This window comes from Moschus berezovskii, chromosome 4, assembly GCF_049115385.1.
Source record: "Moschus berezovskii isolate FMDL1 chromosome 4, NW_MosBer_1.0, whole genome shotgun sequence".
In the NCBI taxonomy this organism is placed as follows: domain Eukaryota; kingdom Metazoa; phylum Chordata; class Mammalia; order Artiodactyla; family Moschidae; genus Moschus; species Moschus berezovskii.
The window spans coordinates 10,348,026-10,368,332 of record NC_142463.1 but is presented as its reverse complement, the minus strand read 5'-3'; the positions used below and the strand labels follow the sequence as shown (position 1 = coordinate 10,368,332).

General features: G+C 36.0%; 1 protein-coding gene across 7 annotated transcripts in view; it reads right to left on the bottom strand.

Annotated features, from left to right (window-relative positions):
• ZMYM4 (zinc finger MYM-type containing 4) overlaps positions 1-20,307 on the bottom strand; it is a 166,472-nt gene that overhangs the window by 4,573 nt on the left and 141,592 nt on the right. For all 7 annotated transcript variants that reach the window (XM_055401953.2, XM_088835131.1, XM_055401954.2 and 4 more), the window contains 3 exons: positions 18,212-18,363; positions 9,913-10,024; positions 8,229-8,477 (listed from right to left, as the gene is read on the bottom strand). In XM_055401953.2, coding sequence (XP_055257928.2) covers positions 8,229-8,477; positions 9,913-10,024; positions 18,212-18,363 — 513 coding nt within the window. The remainder of the gene's footprint in view (positions 1-8,228; positions 8,478-9,912; positions 10,025-18,211; positions 18,364-20,307) is intronic.

The following is a 20,307-nucleotide window of genomic DNA, read 5'->3' as shown; positions in this document are numbered from 1 at the left end:
GTATATATAAACATAAAATTTTCAAAACTGACACATCGAAAATTTTTGAGTAACCAATTTTTTGGTGAATTTTATCCTGGGTGTTCATTGGAAGGACTGATGCTAAAACTGCAACTCCAATACTTTGGCCACTTCATGCGACGAGTTGACTCACTGGAAAAGACTCTATGCTGGGAGGGATTGGGGGCGGGAGGAGACGGGGACAACAGAGAATGAGATGGCTGGATGGCATCACCGACTCGATGGACATGAGTTTGAATGAACTCCAGGAGTTGGTGATGGACAGGGAGGCCTGGCGTGCTGTGATTCATGGGGCCGCAAAGAGTCGGACACGACTGAGCGACTGAACTGAACTGATACAGGTACTTTCTCTGATTTTCCAAGTGACATATATACTAATGTCTTGGAAAATGATAGTTCTTCAAAATACAGTTCTGATTCAAACAATGCAAATATTAGGACAAAAATAAGACAAAAGGCCGCAGTAACTGATTCTGATACATACAGGGAAACTCATGGTGCTGGAGAATGTACCTTTGCTTCTACAGAAGATTGGACTAAAGACAAGATTTCAAGAAAATCAGAAGACTTTACAGGTGTGTCAAGTGTAACTACTGAATACAATAACCTTCAAATTGTTAGTGAAATAACAGAATTAATTTCTGGCTGGTCAAAATAAAAATCACCAGCCACAGGTGTTAGTTTCTACAAAAATCCTGTGGTCAATAATGAGTTAACTAAAATGGAGTACTCTGGTCAAAAAACCCCCAAACTTTTAGAAACAGTAGATTTAAAAGTTATGCAAGTTCCTTTTAACTAGTAATTGACCCATCTGTTGCCTCTAAATCAATGATCCCCAATCTTCGCTGTATATTTCAATTCCTTGCAAAGTTTTAAAATGATTATCTGGGTTACATCCCTAACTTAGAATTTCTAATTTAAATGATAATAAAAGAGGACTTTTAAGTGATTAATACTCTGTACTGCAGGGGGTACGAGTTTGAACCCTGGTCAGGGAACTAAGATCCCACAAGCCAGGCAGCATGGCAACAACTCCCCCCCACCAAAAAAAGCATACTGAAGCAACTGATTCTTCTAATTTTGAGCCAAGCCTTTAATATGACCCTGACAATAGAGTAAAGCATTTAAATGTTAAACTAAAGCTATACTCTTCCATGTCTAGAATTTGCAATTACTCTTCTCTGATAAGTGTCTATCTGAATACTAGTAAGATTTCAAATAGAAATCTTACAAGGAGGGGATAGGATGCAAGAGTAGGAAGAACCTGGGCTCATCTCTTTCCATGAACACACCAAAACTACAACTATACACAGAACAACTGTCCTTGAGAAAGACCTGAAGACCAGCACAAAAGATTTTCCACAACTAAAGATAAAAAGAAAACCCCCATTAAGATGGGTAAGAGAGGCAGAGGTGGTATCTGGCCAGGACCCACAGGCAGAGAGGACATCAAGGTGCAGAGGTGCTCCTGAGGAGCAAAGTGCCCAAACTCCGCATCGGGCTCCTCAGCCTGCGGGAACCGGCACCAGAAAGATAAACTGACAAACCCCCAACACCTGGATTTGAAAACCAGTGGGACCTACATCCAGAGGTCTGTAGGAAACTAAAACTTAAAGGGCACATGCAAACTCTCTTGCTCAAGTCCCAGAGGTGGCAGTTTGAGGAAGACCTGGGTCATTAGTGAGTGTGCAGCAGAGCCAGGGTCACTGGTTATGCAGCCAGTGAGAAACACCAGGCTCTTCTGCTCACCTTCTGTGCCTACCTGGCCCAGTGCTGGCGGGCGCCATTGTGACTCTGCCCATCTCATCCCAGGTTCACCTGTAGGCTCATCCAGGCTGGCACTCCTCCAAAGCTACTCTATTACACTGAGCAAGTGGCTCTGGCCAGCACTAGAGCCCCTCCAAAGCAGCTCCACCCTAGGAGATGGCCCTGCAAACCAGGCTGCCCCCAACGGTCACAACTCACCATTATAGCCAGCTACCTCAGGGTCCAGTCCTGCACACCAGTAAACCTACAGCCATCATGGCCTAACCACAGAGGAGGGTGCATGCAGCCCTTTTACATAAAGTCATCCTTTAAAGGCTGGCAGATGTGGTTGATCTATCTAGTACACAGAAACAAATGCAGAGAGCTAGGAAAACTGAGGAGACAAAGGAATTGTTCCAAATGAAATAGGCAAAAACTTTTAAAAAAAGACAGTTTGAAAGATTTCTGGGGACAACATCAAGCATACTAACATTTGCATTATAAGGATTCCCAAAGAAGGAAGAAAAGAAACAGAAAATCTCTTTGAAGAAAAAACCTGCTGAAAACTTCACTAACTTGAAAAGGTAAAGTTATCCATTTCCAGGAAATGGAGAGTCCCAAACAAGATGAATGCAAAGAAACCTACACTGAGGCACATTACAACTAAAATGTCGAAAGTTAAAGATAGAGAATATTTAAAGCAGCAAGGAGAAGGGGATGACAGAGGACGAGATGGTTGGATGACATCACCAACTCAATGGACATGAGTTCAAGCAAGCTCTGGGAGATGGTGAAGGACAGGGAAGCCTGGTGTGCTGCAGTCCATGGGGTCACAAAGAGTCAGACATGACTAAGCAAGAGAGAGAAATAACTAGTTACATACAGAGGACCCCCCATAAGAACATCCGCTGACTTTTCAGCAGAAACTTTAAAGCCAGAAGGCAGTGGCATGAGATATTCAAAATGCTTAAAGGAAAAAATTTACAACCACGAATACTCTGTCAAGATTATCATTCAGAACTCAAGGTGAAATAAAGCTTCCCAGACAAGCAGAAGTTAAAGGAGTTTATCATTACTAAACTGACCTTACAACGAATGTTCAAGGGATTTCTTTGAACATAAAAAGAAGGCCATTACTTGACATATGAAAATTGTGGAAGAAAAAAACTCAATGTAAAGGCAAGCACATACTAAAGGTAGTGACTCAACCATCTATGTAGCTAGTATGAAGATTACAAAAGTAGTAAGATCAAATAATCTAAAATTATTAAAGAAAATACAACATTAAAAAAATAAAATTTGTCAAAAACATAAAAGATGGGTTGGGGTGGTGAGAGTAAAAATGTAGTGCTTTTAGAACGCACTCAAACTTAAGCAACCACCAACTTAAAATAGACTGCTGTATACATAAGGTGTTACGTAAGAGCCTTATGATAACCACTAACCAAAACCTAGTAACAGGTACACACGAAAAAGAAAAAAGGAATACAAACAAAACTAAAAATCAAACTGCAAGGGAAGAGAGCAAGAAGAAAAGAAACAGACATGAACATTCATAAAACAGTTTTTAAAATGGTAATAAATGTACTTTTGTTGTTCAGTCATTAAGTTGTGTTGGACTCTTTGTGACCCCGTGGACTGCAGCATGCCAGGCTTCCCTGTCCTGTACATAGCAATAACTACCTTACATGTAAATCAACTAAATGTTGCAATCTAAAGACACGGTGCCTGAATGGATACCAAAATGAGATCCATATATATGCTGCATATCAGAGACTCACTTCAGACCTAAAGACACACACAGGCTGAAAGCAAGGGAAAAGAACAAGATACTCCACGGAAACAGAAAGCTGAGGTAGCAATACTGACATTAGACGAAAAAGACTTTAAAACAAAGATGGAAGGAGGACACTGCATAACGATAATGGGAATATTCCAACAATAATACAAACCACTTGCATATATGTATGCATCCTACACAGGAGTACCTAAACACAATATATAAGCAAATAAAACAGACACAAAAGGAGGTAGTGACAGTAATACAATAACAGCAGGGGGACTCTAACATCCTGTTTATATCAATGGACACATTAATAAGGAAACACTGGCCTTAAAGGACACATTTGACCAGATGAACTTAATAAACAGTACGTTACATCCCCAAACAAAATAATATTCAAGTACACATGGAACATTCTCCAGGATACATCACATCAGACCACAAAACAAATCTCAGTAAGTTTGTTGTTATTCAGTTGCCAAGTCATGTCTGACTATATGACCTTATGGACTGCAGCAAACCAGGCTTCCCTGTCCTTCACTATCTCCTGGAGTTTGCTCAAACTCATGTCCATTGAGTCAGTGCCATCCAACCATCTCATCCTCTGTCACCCCAAAGTTGAAATCATACTAAGCATCTTTCCCAACCACAATGCTATCATACTAGATAGCAACGAAAAGGAAAACACTGGAAAAAACAAATATGTGGAGTCCAAACAACATGCTACTGAACAATCAATGGATCACTGAAGAAATCAATGACGAAATTAAAAAAACCACACACACACTTTGAGACAAAAACTTATCAGCTGCAGCAAAAACAGTTCTAAGAGGGAGCTTTATAGTGATATAGGTCTACCTTAGGAAACAAAAAGCTCAAATAATCTAACTTTACACCTAAAGGAACTACAAAAAGAACAGCCAAAAACCAAAGTTAGTAAAGGAAGTAATAATAAAGATCAAAAATGAAAATACATAAAATAGAAACAAAAAAACAGAAGAGAACCTGTTCTTTGAAAAGATAAAACTGACTAACCAGATTCATCAAAAACAAAGAGAGGGCTCAAATAAAATGAAAATTGAAACAGAAGTTACAATTGACACCACAGAAATACACTGGATCACAAGAGATTACTGTGAACAGTTATATGCCAACAAATCAGACAACCTAGGAAAAAAAAATGGATAAATCCTTAGAAACATACTATCTGACTAACTCAGGCAAGAAGTAGAAAACATGAACAGACCAATCACCAATAATAAAACTGAATCAGGAATCATAAAACTCTCAAAAAACAAAACCTGGAGCCAGATGGCTTCACAGGTGAGTTTTACCAAACATTTAGGTAAGAGTTAATACCTATCCTTCTCAAACTATTCCAAAACATAGGAGAAGAAGGAACTCTTCCAGACTCATTCTACATGGCCAGCAGAACCCAGAAAAAGACACCAGAAAAACAAAATGGCAGGCCAGTATCACTGATCCTCAACAAGATATTAGCAAACTGAATTCAACCATACATTAAAAGGATCATATGCCACGAACAAATGGGATTTATTCCAGGAATACAAGGATGATTCAATATTCACAAATCAACATAATACACCACATTAAGAAAATGAAGGATAAAAAGCATAAGATAATCTCAGTAGATGCAGAAAAAGCTTTTGAAAAAATTCATTTCTGATAAAAATTCAACAAAGCAGCTACAGAGGGAAGATACCTCCACATAATATACGTCATATATGATAAACTCACAACTAACATCATATCCAATGGTGAAAAGCTGAATAAATTTTCTCTAAGTTGGGGAATAAGACAAGATGCTCACTCCTGACAGTTTTATTCAACATAGTACTGGATGAAATCCTAGCCATGGCAATCCTACAAAGACCCAGGCAATCTGCAAAGTCCTAGGCAATCCTGCAAAGTCCTAGGCAATCCTGCAAAGTCCTAAGCAATCAAACAAGAAAAGGAAATTTTAAAAATCAAGAACTTTGCTGGCAGTCCAGGGGCCAAGATTCCATGCTCCCAATGCAGGGGGCCCAGGTTCAATCCTTGGTTAGGGAATTAGATGCCACATTTGCAACAAGTAAAGATCCTGAATGCCACAACGAAGATTGAAGATGCCAGGCGCCACAACTAAGACCTGGAGGAGCCAAATAAATAAAATAAATAAATATTTTTAAAAATAATACTAAAAGATAAGTCATAGGTTACAATAAAATATTTTTAAAAATTCAAACTGGAAAAGAAGAAGTAAAACCATCACTACCTGCAGATGACATGATACTATATATAGAAAATTCTAAAGACACTATCAAAAAATTATAAGAATAAATCAATTCTAGTAAATACATTTTACAGTATACAAAACATGCAGAAATCTTTCAGATTTCTATACATTCATAACAATCTATCAGAAACAGAAATTAAGAAAACAATCCCATTTATAACTGCATCAAAAATAATAAAATACCTAGGAAGAAATTTAACCAAAGGGGTGAAAGACCTGTACTCTAAAAACTATAAAAAGATACAAATAAATTGGAAGATACACCATGCTCACAGACTGAAAGAATAGTGTTAAAATGTCTATTCCAAAATAACTGACAGATTCAATGCAATTCCTAACAAAATACCACCTGCATTTTTCACAAAGATAGAGCGAGTAATTCTAAAATGTATATGAACTCACAAAATACCACAAATGGCCAAAGGTATCTTGAGTAAGAACAAAGCTGGTGGGTCACACTTCCTGACTTCAAACTACAGTTGATTCTTAAAAACACAAGTTTGAACTACACGGATCTACTCATACATGGATTTGTTTCAATAAATACACACTACAGTACTATATAATACATGGCTTTTGAATCTGCAGACATGAAACGGTAAATGAGGAGGGCTGACTGTAAAGTTATATGCAGATTTTCAGCTGGCTGGCTTAACCAACTGTATACCCAAAGCCACAGTGATCAAAACAGTATGGTAGTGATGTGAAGACAGATACACAGATCAATGGAACAAAATAAATAGACCAGACATAAACCAATCCTTATCAATCAATGTATGACAAAGAAAGCAAGAATACACAATGGGGAACAACAGACTCTAAAACAAATGGATTGGGAAAACTGGATAGCTACATGGAAAAGAATGAAAGTGAACCACTTTTTCACATCATGTACAAAATTAAACTCAAAATGGATTAAAGACTTACATGTAAGACCTGAAACTGTAAGACTCCTAGAGGAAAACACAGACAGGAAACTCTGACATGGGTGTTAATAATATTTTTTGGATCTGTCTCATCAGAGGAAGACAACAAAGCAAAAATAAACAACTGGGGCCAAATCAAACTTAAAAAGATTTTACGTAGCAAAGGAAACTCAACAAAATGAAAAGGCAGTTTCCTGAATGGGTAAGGATATTTGCAAAGTATATATCTGGAAAGGAGTTAACACACAAATCATACAAAGAACTCAGAAAACTCAATATAAAAAATGCAATTACAAAATGGGCTGCTGCTGCTAAGTCACTTCAGTCATTTCAGACTCTGTGTGACCCCATAGACGGAAGCCCACCAGGCTCCCCCGTCCCTGGGATTCTCCAGGCAAGAACACTGGAGTGGGTTGCCATTTCCTTCACCAATGTGTGAAAGTGAAGTCGCTCAGTCGTGTCCGACCCTTAGCGACCCCACAGACTGCAGCCTACCAGGCTCCTCCATCCATGGGATTTTCTAGGCAAGAGTACTGGAGTGGCTTGCCATTGCCTTCTCCCCCCCAAAAAATGGGCAGAGGATCTAAATAGACATTTTTCCAAAAGGGACATACAAGCTGCCAACAGACACACGGAAAGATGCTCCAGATCACTAGTCATCAGGAAAATGCAAGTCAAAGTCCACAACAAGGTATCATCTCATATCTATCAGAATGACTATCATGAAAGGGACAAGGGAACCCCTGTGCACTGCTGGTGAGCATGTATACTGGTGCAACCACTGTGAAAAACAGTACACAGCATCCTCAAAAACCGAAAACAGAACTACCATATGATCCAGCAATTCTACTTCTGGGTATTTTTTTACCCAGAGGAAACAAGAAAACTAATTCAAAAAGATATAAATGCACCCCTACGTCCAATACAGCATTACTGACAATAGCCAAAATATGGAAGTGTCCATCAATAGAAGGATTAATTCACTCTGCCATAAAAAAGAATATAATCTTGCCATTTGTGAAAACACAGAGTGTGCGATGCTAAATGAAAAAAGTCAGTGAGAAAAAGACAAATACCATATGATTTTATCTATATGTATAATCTAAAAAAATAAACTAACAGACAAAACAGAAATAAACTCACAGCTACAGAGAACAAATTGGTGTCTGTCAAAGGCAAGAGGGGTGGGGGTAATTAGGTGAAGGGGATTAAGAGGTATGAAATTCCAGTTATAAAATAAATAAGTCATGAGGAGGTAATATGCAGCATAAAGAATATAGCCAATAATAGTGTAATAACTTTGTATGGTGACAGATGGTTTAGACTTACAGTGGTGATCATTTCATAATGTATTTAAATGTCAAGTCATTACGTTGCACACCTGAAACTAACATAATATTGCACAGCAACTATATTTCAATCAAAAAAGAAAGGAATCTTAAAAACTCCACCACACCTGGTTCTGACTCTTGTTTCTGTGAAGGTGGGAAGAACCTCAGATAGGTCATCTTGGTACTGTACTTCAGAGTCCTCGTCCGTCTCATCACATGGGCAAAGGAAAGCTTCAAGTGCTCAGTGACATTCTTTAGTTGAAAGTATTTGGTATTGAAGAAAAGGAGGGTGTTCAAGAGGACAATTGGTGAGTAAGCGCCCAGCTGTTTGCACTCCCACAAATGCTCTTCTTCAATGCGAGAGAACATGTAACCTGAACAGAACAGGGAAAAAGAAACAGCACTAAGCTCCTGCTAAAAGGGACTACGTAATTTCTTTAATTCTCAAGACAGGAGGATACTAAGGAAAATACTGACTCTTTGTCCCTCTTCCTAATACATAAAAATAGAAAAAGCACTGCAAAGAAAAGGGTAGATGATTCCAGTGAAACAGACGCTGTGAGCACTCCCCTAAGACAGCTTTAATCTATTGTTATTTCAGACCAGGGTATGGTAAATTTTTCCTGTGAAGAGCCAGATGTTAAGTATATTAAGCATTGTGGGCCATAAGGGCTCTGAACAACTTTGTTGTTGTAAAAGATAAGGAAGTATAGATAATACAGGAACAAATAGGTATGGCTATTGTAAATTTTACTGATAGAAACAAATCTGAATCTCATGCAATTTTCCCATGTCACAAAATATAATTTTATTTTCCCCAACTATTTAGAAATGTAAAAAGATATTTTTAGCTCATAAACTATATAGAAACAGGCAAGAGGCCAGATCCAGCCATGAGCTGCAATTAGTAGACTCCTGTTTGAGATCGTTATGCTTACTGTTAACTGCTTTAGTTTTATTTGGCTAAGAACATTAGAAGGCAGCGCCTATTTAAAACTTATATTAATAGAAATTACTTCACAATAGTTTATCTGGATTTTTCCTGAAAAGCAGAGGTCAGAAGAATTAAAATTAGTATACTTTTTTTTAAACGCAGCTTCCTCATGATATCCGTTAAACTCAGGTCTTTCCTAATGTTCTCTCCCCAGTTCCCTTTGTTACCACCTCTCATTCTATTCTTGGGAGACTGCCCAGGAATACATTATTTGTTATTTCCAAATATAAGTTCTTAGCTCCTCCTTTGAAAGCTAAATGCATCATGCCACTGCATTGCTTTTAATGCTTCAAAGGTTCTCTGTAGCCCAAAAGAAAGGAACACGTTTCTGGGCATTACATTCAACCTCTCCATTCACAGGCAAGGAGCATGAGAGTAGGAGCGAATTAGGGACTTGTCCAAAGACATATGGTCATAGACAATACAAGGATGAAGACTTAACTCTCTTAACAACCAGCTCAGGTTACTTTTTTCCAACTATTGAAAAAACCCTGCTAACGGGGTTTAACAGTAGCCTATGAGGCAGCTACAGGTACAGGGTACAACTTTACCAATACCACCATATCAAAACTGGTTTCTAAAAAGCAAATGCAACCTTTAGTTGTTTTTTATATCTAGTAGTCATTATCTATTCATGTACTATATGCAAGATATAGTTTTATTAAGTAACTGATAATAAACCAAAGATTTTCTCCTCAAAAGTCCAAATCTAAGTCAAGACAAATATAAAATGAACAATTTACGAAAGATAATCATAAAAATTAAGCAATTTAAGAAGGCATATCATGAAAAGAATCAAAATATAATCATCCTACCATTAGGAAGTATTGTAGGTTCCCATATTTTCAAGAGTTTGGTAAGTTCAATCATAAATCTGGAATAGGGCTCAGTAAAAATGTTATCTATTCTACCATTTTCAAACAGGTACTACAAGAGAAAAAAAAAGGAAACATATATGTTGATACAAAGAAAACATAAAATTTTAAAAATATATTTTTAGGAATACAGTTTATCCTTAGTTTCTGAAATATTTTAAGGATACAGTCAAAACAGAATTCAAGCTGAAGATCCTTTTCACACGAATTAACATGATCTTGACCACTAAGCTTGTAAGGTAAAGTTTTGTATTTCCTTTTAAAAACAATCATTTAAAATAATAATAATAAATCAGTACCTTTCAGTCACTTAATAAAACTGATATACTAAAAACTGGTCTTAATTCATATTTTTTAATTCTCAGCGTCTGAGATGTACTCTTAGAAGTTTGTGGCTTTTTAATCTAGTTATAAGATCACTTCCTGAAAATAATACAGTTAGCTAGTGTCAGGTGACCCGAGGGTACTGAAATTGTAAAACTATTTATTTGGAGGCTTCTAACCACAGCTCTCAACTCTCTGCCCCACAAGCCAGCCTTCACAAAGTTCAAGTCTAACTACAGGACACAAAAGTATGCTAATTATAACCATCAAGAATCATTTCACAGAGGAAATAAGCAATAGCTTGAGTAAATTACTGTTAACTATTTTGAGGGTGCAGGTGAGGTCAGATGAAATCACTCACAGAAATAAAATCAGAATATGAGAAGAACACAAAGTAGCATAATTATAAGCTAAAAATCTTGGTGTCTTTTAAGAGCTAGTATTTTAAACATTTATCTATGGCTATGTTGGTTTCCTGCTTTCTTGATCTATATATGACTTGCTGTAAATTTATATTTCCACTTAAGTTTCTGTTCTGTTCCGTCGCTCAGTCGTGTCCGACTCTATGCGACCCCGTGGACTGTAGCCTACCAGGCTTCTCCATCCATGGGATTCTCCAGGCAAGAATACTGGAGAGGGTTACCGTTTCCTTCTCCAGGGGATCTTCTCGACCCAGGGATCGAACCCGGGTCTCCCGCATTGGTGGCAGAAGCTTTAACCTCTGAGCCACCAGTGAAGCCCCCCACTTAAGTTTATTCTGGCTAATAAAGATTATATACCATTTCAATGTACACTTTTATATATCTCTTTAAAGGCAATTTATGATCATATTGCCAGATTACAGTTTTGTTGTTGAAAAGTATTCATTTCCTTTTTTAATACTATTTTTTTAACAACTTAAAAATATTATATCCTCATTATGAAGAGTTTAAAATATAGAAAAGGTGGAAGAAAAGTACATTCAGACTCATTACTCAAAAGCAACTACTATCAACAGTCAGGGGTTATTTCAATCTTTAAAAAATTTTCCTTTATGAATACATAGTGCTGAGTTTTTATATAGTAACTCAAATGTGAGTATATATAAAATACATGGGTTTAAAAAAAAAATCACAGGACTTCCCTGGTAGTCCAGTGGCTAAGACTCCATGGTCCCAATGTATGGGGCCTGGGTTCAATCTCTGGTTAGGGAATTATTTGGATCCTACATGCTGCAACCAAGACCAGAGCAGCCAAATAAACATCAATAAAACAAAAAGAAATATTAACAAATCACTTCTCCCTTAGATCAGGAACAAGATAAAAATGCCACTTCTATTCAACACTGTATAGGAAATCCTAGCCAGAGTAACCAGGCAAGAAAAAGAAATAAAAAGCATTCAAACAGAAAAGGAAGAAGTAAAACTATCTCTATTTGCAGTGACATGATCCCATATATAGAAAATTTGAGGGTCCACAAAAAAAAGTTATTAGAGCTAATAAATGAACTCAATAAAGCTGCAGAATACAAGCAACATAAAAGCAGTTACAATGAACGATCCAAAGAGAATATTAAGAAAATTCCATTTACAACAGTATCAGAAACAAAATACTTGAGAAGAATAAATTTAACCAAGGAGATACACATTTACACACTTAAAACTATATAAAACTTCTGAAATTAAAGACCTAAGAAAAACATATTTATGGATCTAGAGACAGTATTATTACAACAGCAATATTCCCCAAAGTAAACTACAGATACAGTGCAACCCTATCAAAATCCTAAAGGTTCAGATTTTCTTTTTCGAAGAAATGGAAAAGTCAATCCTAAAACTGTTATGAAATTGTAAGAAATCTCAAATAGTCAAAAGAATTTTGAGGAATCACACTTCCCAATTTCAAAATTTGCCACAAAGCTACAGTAATCAAAAAAGTGTGTATTGCCACAAGAATACTCACATAGACCAAAAAGTATTAAAAACTGAGAGTACAAAATAAACACATACACATTTAGTCAAATGATTTTTGGCAAGGATGTCAAGATCAATGAATGAAAGAAGAGCAGACTCTTCAACAAATGATGCCAGGAGAACTGGATATCCACATATCCAGTTATCCCTAATTCAGTGTATCCCTGGGTTAGTCACTTAGTTGTGTCTGACTCTTTATGAACCCATGGACTGTAGCCTGCCAGGCTCCTCTGTCATGGAATTTCCCGGGCAAGAATACTGGAATGGATTGCCATTTTCTTCTCCAGGGGATCTTCCTGACTCAGGGATTAAACCCAGGTCTCCTGCACTGCAGGCAGATTCTTTACCATCTGAGCCACCAGGGGACTCCAGGTGGCTCACCTGATATACCTCACCTGATAGAATAATCATTCAAAACAGATCGATGATCTAAACACTGATCCACTGACTTAAACATAAGAGTTAAGACCATAAAACTTTTAGAAGAAAACACAAGCAAATCTTAATGAACTTGAACTTCCCAATGGATTCTTTAGCTATATCACCAAAAGCACAAGCAACAACAGAAAAAATAAACTGAACTTCATCAAAATTAAAAATGAAAGTACAAGAAAGTATACGAAACTGAAAAGAAAACCCAGAGAATGGGAAAAAATATTTGAAAATCACAATCTAATAAAAGTTTACTATCCAGACTATAAAAACAGATTCTACAACTCAGTAACAAGCAAACTACTCAGTTTTAAACCAGGCAAAAGATTTAAAATGGCCGCGTACATGAAAAAATGCTCAGTGTCATTAGGGAAAAGCAAATCAAAATCACAATAGGATACCACCTCACACCCATCAGATGGCTATTTTTTTTAAGAATATTAACAAGCTTTGACAAGTATATGGAGATAATGGAACACTCAGAAATTGCTGCTGGGGATGTAAAATGATGCAGTCATCTTGGAAAATGGTTTGGTGGTTCCTCAACAAGCTAAATGGCAACCCACTCCAGTGTTCTTGCCTGGAGAATCCCAGGGACGGGGGAGCCTGGTGGGCTTCCGTCTATGGGGTCACACAGAGTCGGACACGACTGAAGTGACTTAGCAGCAGCAGCAGCAACAAGCTAAACAGTTACCATTTGACTCTAGAATTCCACTCCTAGGCCTATAGTACCCAAAAGACATGAAAACTGGTGTTCAAACAAAAACTTATATATGAATATTCATAGCAGCACTCACTATTCAGAGCAGCCAAAAGGAGGACAGAACTCAAATGTCTATCAACACTTTTAAAACAACAGAATAATTCAACCACAAATGGGAACAAAGTACTGATTCATATTACAACATAGATGACCTTTGAAAACATTATGTTAAGTGAAAGAAGCAAGACATGAAAGTCCACAAACTATAACTTTCCACTTACATGAAACATCTAGAATAGGCAAAACCATAGAGACAGAAGCAGATTTATGGTTGCCAAGGACTAGATGGAGGAGTAAGAACTAGTGAAAGCATAATGGGTAAGAGGTTTCCCTTTAGGGAAATAAAATTTTAGAACAAGATAGTGATGATGGTTGCACAACATCATGAATGTACATAATGACAATGAATTGTATACTTTAAAATGGCAGACTTTATACATATTTTACCATACTATAAATATTGTACTGCACATACAATTTTGCAAGTTATTTTTCAAAATGTACGCCTCCAAGAACTTTCCGTGTCAAAACATATAGAAGTTATATAACCAATTCATTCCTTTAAAACTACTGTTTGATATTTAATAGTATGGATGTACTATATTTGATTGAATCGTTTCATGAACACTAAAGATTTTTGCTGTTAAAAACATTACAATGAAAACACCATTATGTGTTTTCCTAGGTAATTGTAGTAATTTCTTTGTGGGAAAGATATTGATCAATACATGTGCTAGACTGAAGAATCTATATTCACTTCAAGTTTTAACCATCACTGTCAACTTGCCCTCTGAAAAGGCCTCCAACAGTGCACATGTGTCTTCACTAATAGTATTATCGAACTTCTTAATCTTTCAAGTATTTTAATCCATCTGATAGGTGAAAAATTTCCTGATTACAGCTGACCACTATTTTACATTAGAAAGGCAGCCCAACACAGTAATCATAACACGGAACCTAAAGCTGAGCTACCTGCGTTCACTTCACACCTTGGCCCTGCCACTTACTACCTTTAAGACCTTAGGCAAGTTATTTGACTCACTGTGCCTCAGATTCTTCAGAAAATGATGATTTTAGTTCTTATACATAAGGGTACACTAACAATTATGTAAGTTAATATATGAAATGGGCTTGTATTAAAATATGGCATACAAAGTAAATGATTGCTAAATATGCCTGATACATTTTATCTGTAAGCAATCTTTTGATTTTCTTCTGTTACTTGACTGTTTCTTTTGCCAAGTATCCCTCCTAGAGAACATTAACAGTGGTGGTCAAGGCATTGATATTACAGCTGTTGTTTAATTTTACATTTTTATGTATTTTCAAACCTCTTTACAATTAGCATCAGTTCAATTCAGTTCAGTTGCTCAATCATGTCTGACTCTTTGTGACCCCATGGACTGCAGCATGCCAGGCTTCCGTCTCTATTGCCAACTCCCGGAGCTTACTCAAACTCATGTCCATCAAGTTGGTGATGCCATCCAACCATCTCATCCTCTGTCGTCCCCTTCTCCTCCAGCATCAGGGTCTTTTCCAATAAGTCAGTTCTTTGCATCAGGTGGCCAAAGCAATGGAGTTTCAGCTTCAGCAGCAGTCCTTCCAATGAGGACTGATTTCCTTTAGGATGGCCTGGTTGGATCTCCTTGCAGTCCAAGGGACTCTCAAGAGTCTTCTCCAAAACCACAGTTCAAAAGCATCAATTCTTTGGCGCTCAGCTTTCTTTATAGTCCAACTCTCACCTCCATACATGACTACTGGAAAAACCATAGCTTTGACTAGACAGACCTTTGTTGGCAAAATAATATGCTGCTTTTTAATATGCTGTCTAGGTTTGTCGTAGCTTTTCTTCCAAGGAACAAGTGTCTTTTAAATTCATGGTGGCAGTCACCATCTGCAGTGCTCCAAAGTCTATCACTCATTGTTTCCCCATCTATCTGCCATGAAGTGATGGGACTGCATGCCATGATCTTAGTTTACTGAATGTTGAGTTTTAAGCCAACTTTTAAGCATAATCGTATGTTTATAATGCCAACTTTTATAGCATAACCATATGTTTATAATGAGGAAAAAATAAAAAAGTAAACAAAATTGAGATGAAGTAAACTTTTAAAATTCCCTATAAGGAATAAGTTATAGGTTAATGAAAGTTTATTTCTTACCAAAATTGCTAACAGGTTTGTAATTACTTACTTTCTGTAAGTCATCTGAGAATTTGTTAACCTATAGTATTGTTACACAAAGTCATTTATTAATATAAACAAATAACAAGAGAAATATACTAGGAAAAAACTTTTAACAGGTTTATGATTCACCTCACAAATAGAATATATACAGCAAAATGTCTACATGTAAAGTACTCAAAAGTTTTTATTGAAATTCCTAGCAATGAGCACATATGTTTTGATTATATTCATATCACTAGATTATTAATAAATACCAAAAAAATCTTATTTCTTGATATATGCATTAATAAAATTAGGAAACGTTCTTTAGATTCTTAATATTATAAACTCCAGAGAAATGAAGTGTGTCCAGAATCTTTGCAATTTTTACCTAAGCAAAACGCATGTTGACACACATAGAAGGTTCTCAAATTTTGCTGAAAGAATCCATAAAAGTCCTCTTATATGCGACTTTTAAAAATATATTTTACCATCTAGAAATTGGATCAAAATATAAGGGAAACTTATTAAGTAACAGGTGCCATTTTGATTCCATGAACAACCAATCCTGCTTGCATAACCAGCTACACTTCAGATACGTTATTCATCAGCAATATATTTCATGCAAAAAAATGAATTTCAGATATATTAACAATGTCGATCCAAAAAACTCCAAATATTTTAGAAATTGATGAGAATTTAAATTTAAATATTTAAGTACAAAGACCATTCTAAGCTACATGGAAAATATAGGAACTACAAAGGGAAATATATCCATACTGGACTATATAAAAATGAAAACTTTTTGAATAGTAAAACATACATAAAAACCGAAAGACAAAAATACACTAGAAAAATTTAATCTCATATTAGAATCAGTATCCCTAGTATAAAAGAGACCAGACATATTGGGAGGAAAAACCAAAATGACCAGCATAAAAAAGACATTTTACTTCACAAAAATTGGAAAAATACATATTGGAGCCACAAGTTAACATTTTTAAAAATTCCATCAGAATAATAAACATTAGAAAGAGGATTGGTAAAGAGGATTCAAGAAACAGGAATCACACTGCTGGTAAAATCATAAGCTACCATAATTATCCTGGAAAGTAATCTGAAAATATCTTATAATTAGAAAAATATATGCTTTAACCTAGAAATAAAAGCACCAGTTCATTAGGTATGCAAACAAAATATTTACTGAAGCATGGTTTGCAAGAGTAAGAGAAGAAGAGGAAGAAACTCCTGAATATATAAAAGAGGAAAGGCTGAATAAATGTTATGTTCATATTCTGCAATATTATGTGACTTTCTTTTTTAAAGCAAGAAATTTTATTTATATTCATCTCAAGGGATAACACAGATTGAAAATAGTAAGCTATAAAAAGTGGGTATAGTATAGGCCCCATTTTGAAAAAACTAAGCAAAATAAAAACTGTAAACAAACATCTACACACATGTATAAACATATATTGCACAGAAGTAATGAGATAAGTCAACAATACTTCAATAAAAATTACCAAAAAAGAAGATATAGGTCACATATCACACTGCAAACACTGATTACCTCAGGGAGTGGGAATGGACAGATTAATTTTTCTTATTATGCCTTCGCTTACTGTTTTAACAGTTAACTGAGCCCACACTACTTTTATAATTAAAAAATGAAATTTTAACAACAAATAAATGACTAAATAATACCCCCTGAAATGCAAAGAGAATAAAATTTGGCAAATAGAGAAAAAAAAATCAATTACATTCAGAGTTTCATCACTCCAAGATAATAACCACTGTAAATACTTTTCATATACTTCATTTTACTATGTTATTTATGTGAATGGCTTAGAAACCACTATGTTAAAATATAGTGATACACATACACTCTTTGCTCACTTAATGCTTTAGTATTAAGATTTTTATGTTACTAGAAGTCACTTTGTAAACCGTTTTTATTGGGGGCATAATATATAACTTTATAAATATACTATACTTTACTTTGATGGACACAAGGTGATTTCCAGTTTTGGGCAATGATGTCTGAACTTCAGATTTTTGAGAGATTCCCAAAAAATTAATCACTGGTGAAATAATATGAACATTCAAAAGTATTCCTGAACATATGCTCAGAACTGCTTTTTACAAACTATGTACTAATTATCATCAACTATGAAGGTGAACCTCCATCTCACAGAACTCGTATCAATAATGAGTATTATAATTTTTTGATTTTTGCTAATGTGATAGATAAATATTGACATATCTATTATAATGTGAATTCAAAGTTTAAATGAGACTACAAAATTCATATAAATACATACATATATACACAGAATCACCTATCTCACTTCTTTTGTGAATTGCTATTAGGCCTTTTTTGTCCATTTAGCAATAAAATGAACCAACTTCAATTTCTATTACTCTAACAGACTCAGTTAAACTTATAAAACTAAGACTTTTAAATCAGGGTCAGTGGTTCATTAAGAAGAGAGTATAGGAGCAATTCCAAACAGACAATATATACAATACTTTCTCAGCTTAATTTACAAGTTCTACCAGAATTATTAAAAATGCAATAGTTTACATAACAACTGATTTCATACCTGCTGAATTCCAAGGCACAAGTATAAGATACTGTCCGGATCATATTTTTCACCATTTGGTCTCCGCACTTCTTGAATAAACTGACATAAGCCTAAACTCAACTCAGCAAAAGTGCAGGACAGAATATCTTCCTTTAGCTTGACAGAGCGGACTGTGGAAAGGTAGAAAACATCTGAAATATTAACTTATAAGAGAAATAATAACATTACTCAATTCACTAAATAAACACTGACTAGACTGCCCCAGGTATTGTGGTATACACTAGTGAATACATGGATTAAAGACAGATACTCATCTCAAGGCTTTTTTAGTTAAAGAAATAAAGATAATTCAGCACATATGATGTAATATTTACATAAAATGTAAAAGTAAAATTCTATGAAAACAAATAAGGGCCATCTAATAGTGAAGAGTCATGTTAGATTCCAGAAGATGTGAAAGGTGGAGAAGAATTAAACACATAGATTAAGAATTTCAATTTGAGGATATAAAAAGATTTCCCAAAGTATATTCCACAAAATACTAACCACTGGAAAGCTCAATAAAACTGGGTTTCTAAGATCTGATAAATTTGAAAACAGCAGTATATTATATCTGCCTGTGAAGAATTCACAGTATGCTTTAATATATTAAAGGCTCTGAAGATATCTGTAAAAGGAATGCTATTTAACTTTAAGTCATATTTACTTGAATAAAGTACATTTCAGGTTACATATTAACAACTTCATGCTTTTGAAAACGGTGGAAAATACAGTATGTGCTCAGTCACAAAAGTGAAAGGGTTTGGGGACTTAGGAATATAGCAGAAAAGGAAAGAGGGCCAGATCATGGTAAGCCTCATATATATATATATACACAAAGATTCTGAAGACAACTAAGAACTGAATTGCTTCCCAGGTGTCTCAGGGGTAAAGGATCCTCCCGCCAATGCAATAGACACAGGAGACATGGGTTTATTCCCTGGGTCAGGAAGATCTCTGGAGGAGGAAATGGCAACTCACTCCAGTATTCTTGCCAGGAAAATTCCAAAGACAGAGGAGACCAGTGGCCTACAGCCCACAGTGTCACAAAGAGTTGGACATAGAGCAAATGAGCACATGCACATATGACCTGAATTAGTTTTAGGCAGGAAAGTTATCTAATTTGATTTTTAGAGATCTTATGGCAACAGACTGGTCCACACTGTGGGATGAGTTAAAACACCCTTTCCAGTTCCTGCTTTTCTGCATGTAGAAAAGACTACATGTTTCCAAAGGTACACTTGAGCTTCCCTGAGTTGGTTTTGCAAATTTAAACAGGTGATTCATGAGGGCAGGGACCATGTTTTACCTTTTTACCTGAACACTTAACACCATGCTTGATACATGACAGATAAATACAGTAAGTATTTTTCTGGAAGAATGAGTAGTAGAAATGAGTAGGCATTCTGTGTGGCTACTGCATTTAGGCCTGGCAGTCTAATACAATATTACTTCTCCATTCTCACTACCCCTCCTTCTTTCTCAAAAATGTTGTGGCTCAAAGTGCAAGTGAAAGGCCTAGTAAACCCCCATGACGTGAGCATTTTTACATCACTCTGAAGCAGAGAGATTATACTTATCTGTGGGAACTCAGTAAGTCAGTCACAGACCACGCAGCAACTAACTGCTCCAATGAGGGTAAACTGAGGTGAAGCCAAGAATACATGCGATCACCCAGGTATCAGAGAGAAGGTACAGTTGGAAACAGGTGAAAAGTTTAGTTACATACTCATGCATTCCTGCCCTATCTCATTCCACAAAGACTTCATAATTTTTTTGTGATAAACAAATGAAATATGAACAAAATTAAAAAGCAGAACACAAACTGAAAACAAAATTTAGAACATAAAACAAAATCCTGGCAAGAAGAAATCTAATTATTAGGTTCTAAAATAACACACTGTTACTCTATTTAAACTGTTTCAGTTCAGTTCAGTCGCTCAGTCGTGTCCGACTCTCCGCAACCCCATGAATCACAGCACGCCAGGCCTCTCTGTCCATCACCAACTCCCGGAGTACACTCAAACTCATGTCCACAGAGTCGGTGATGCCATCCAGCCATCTCATTCTCCGTC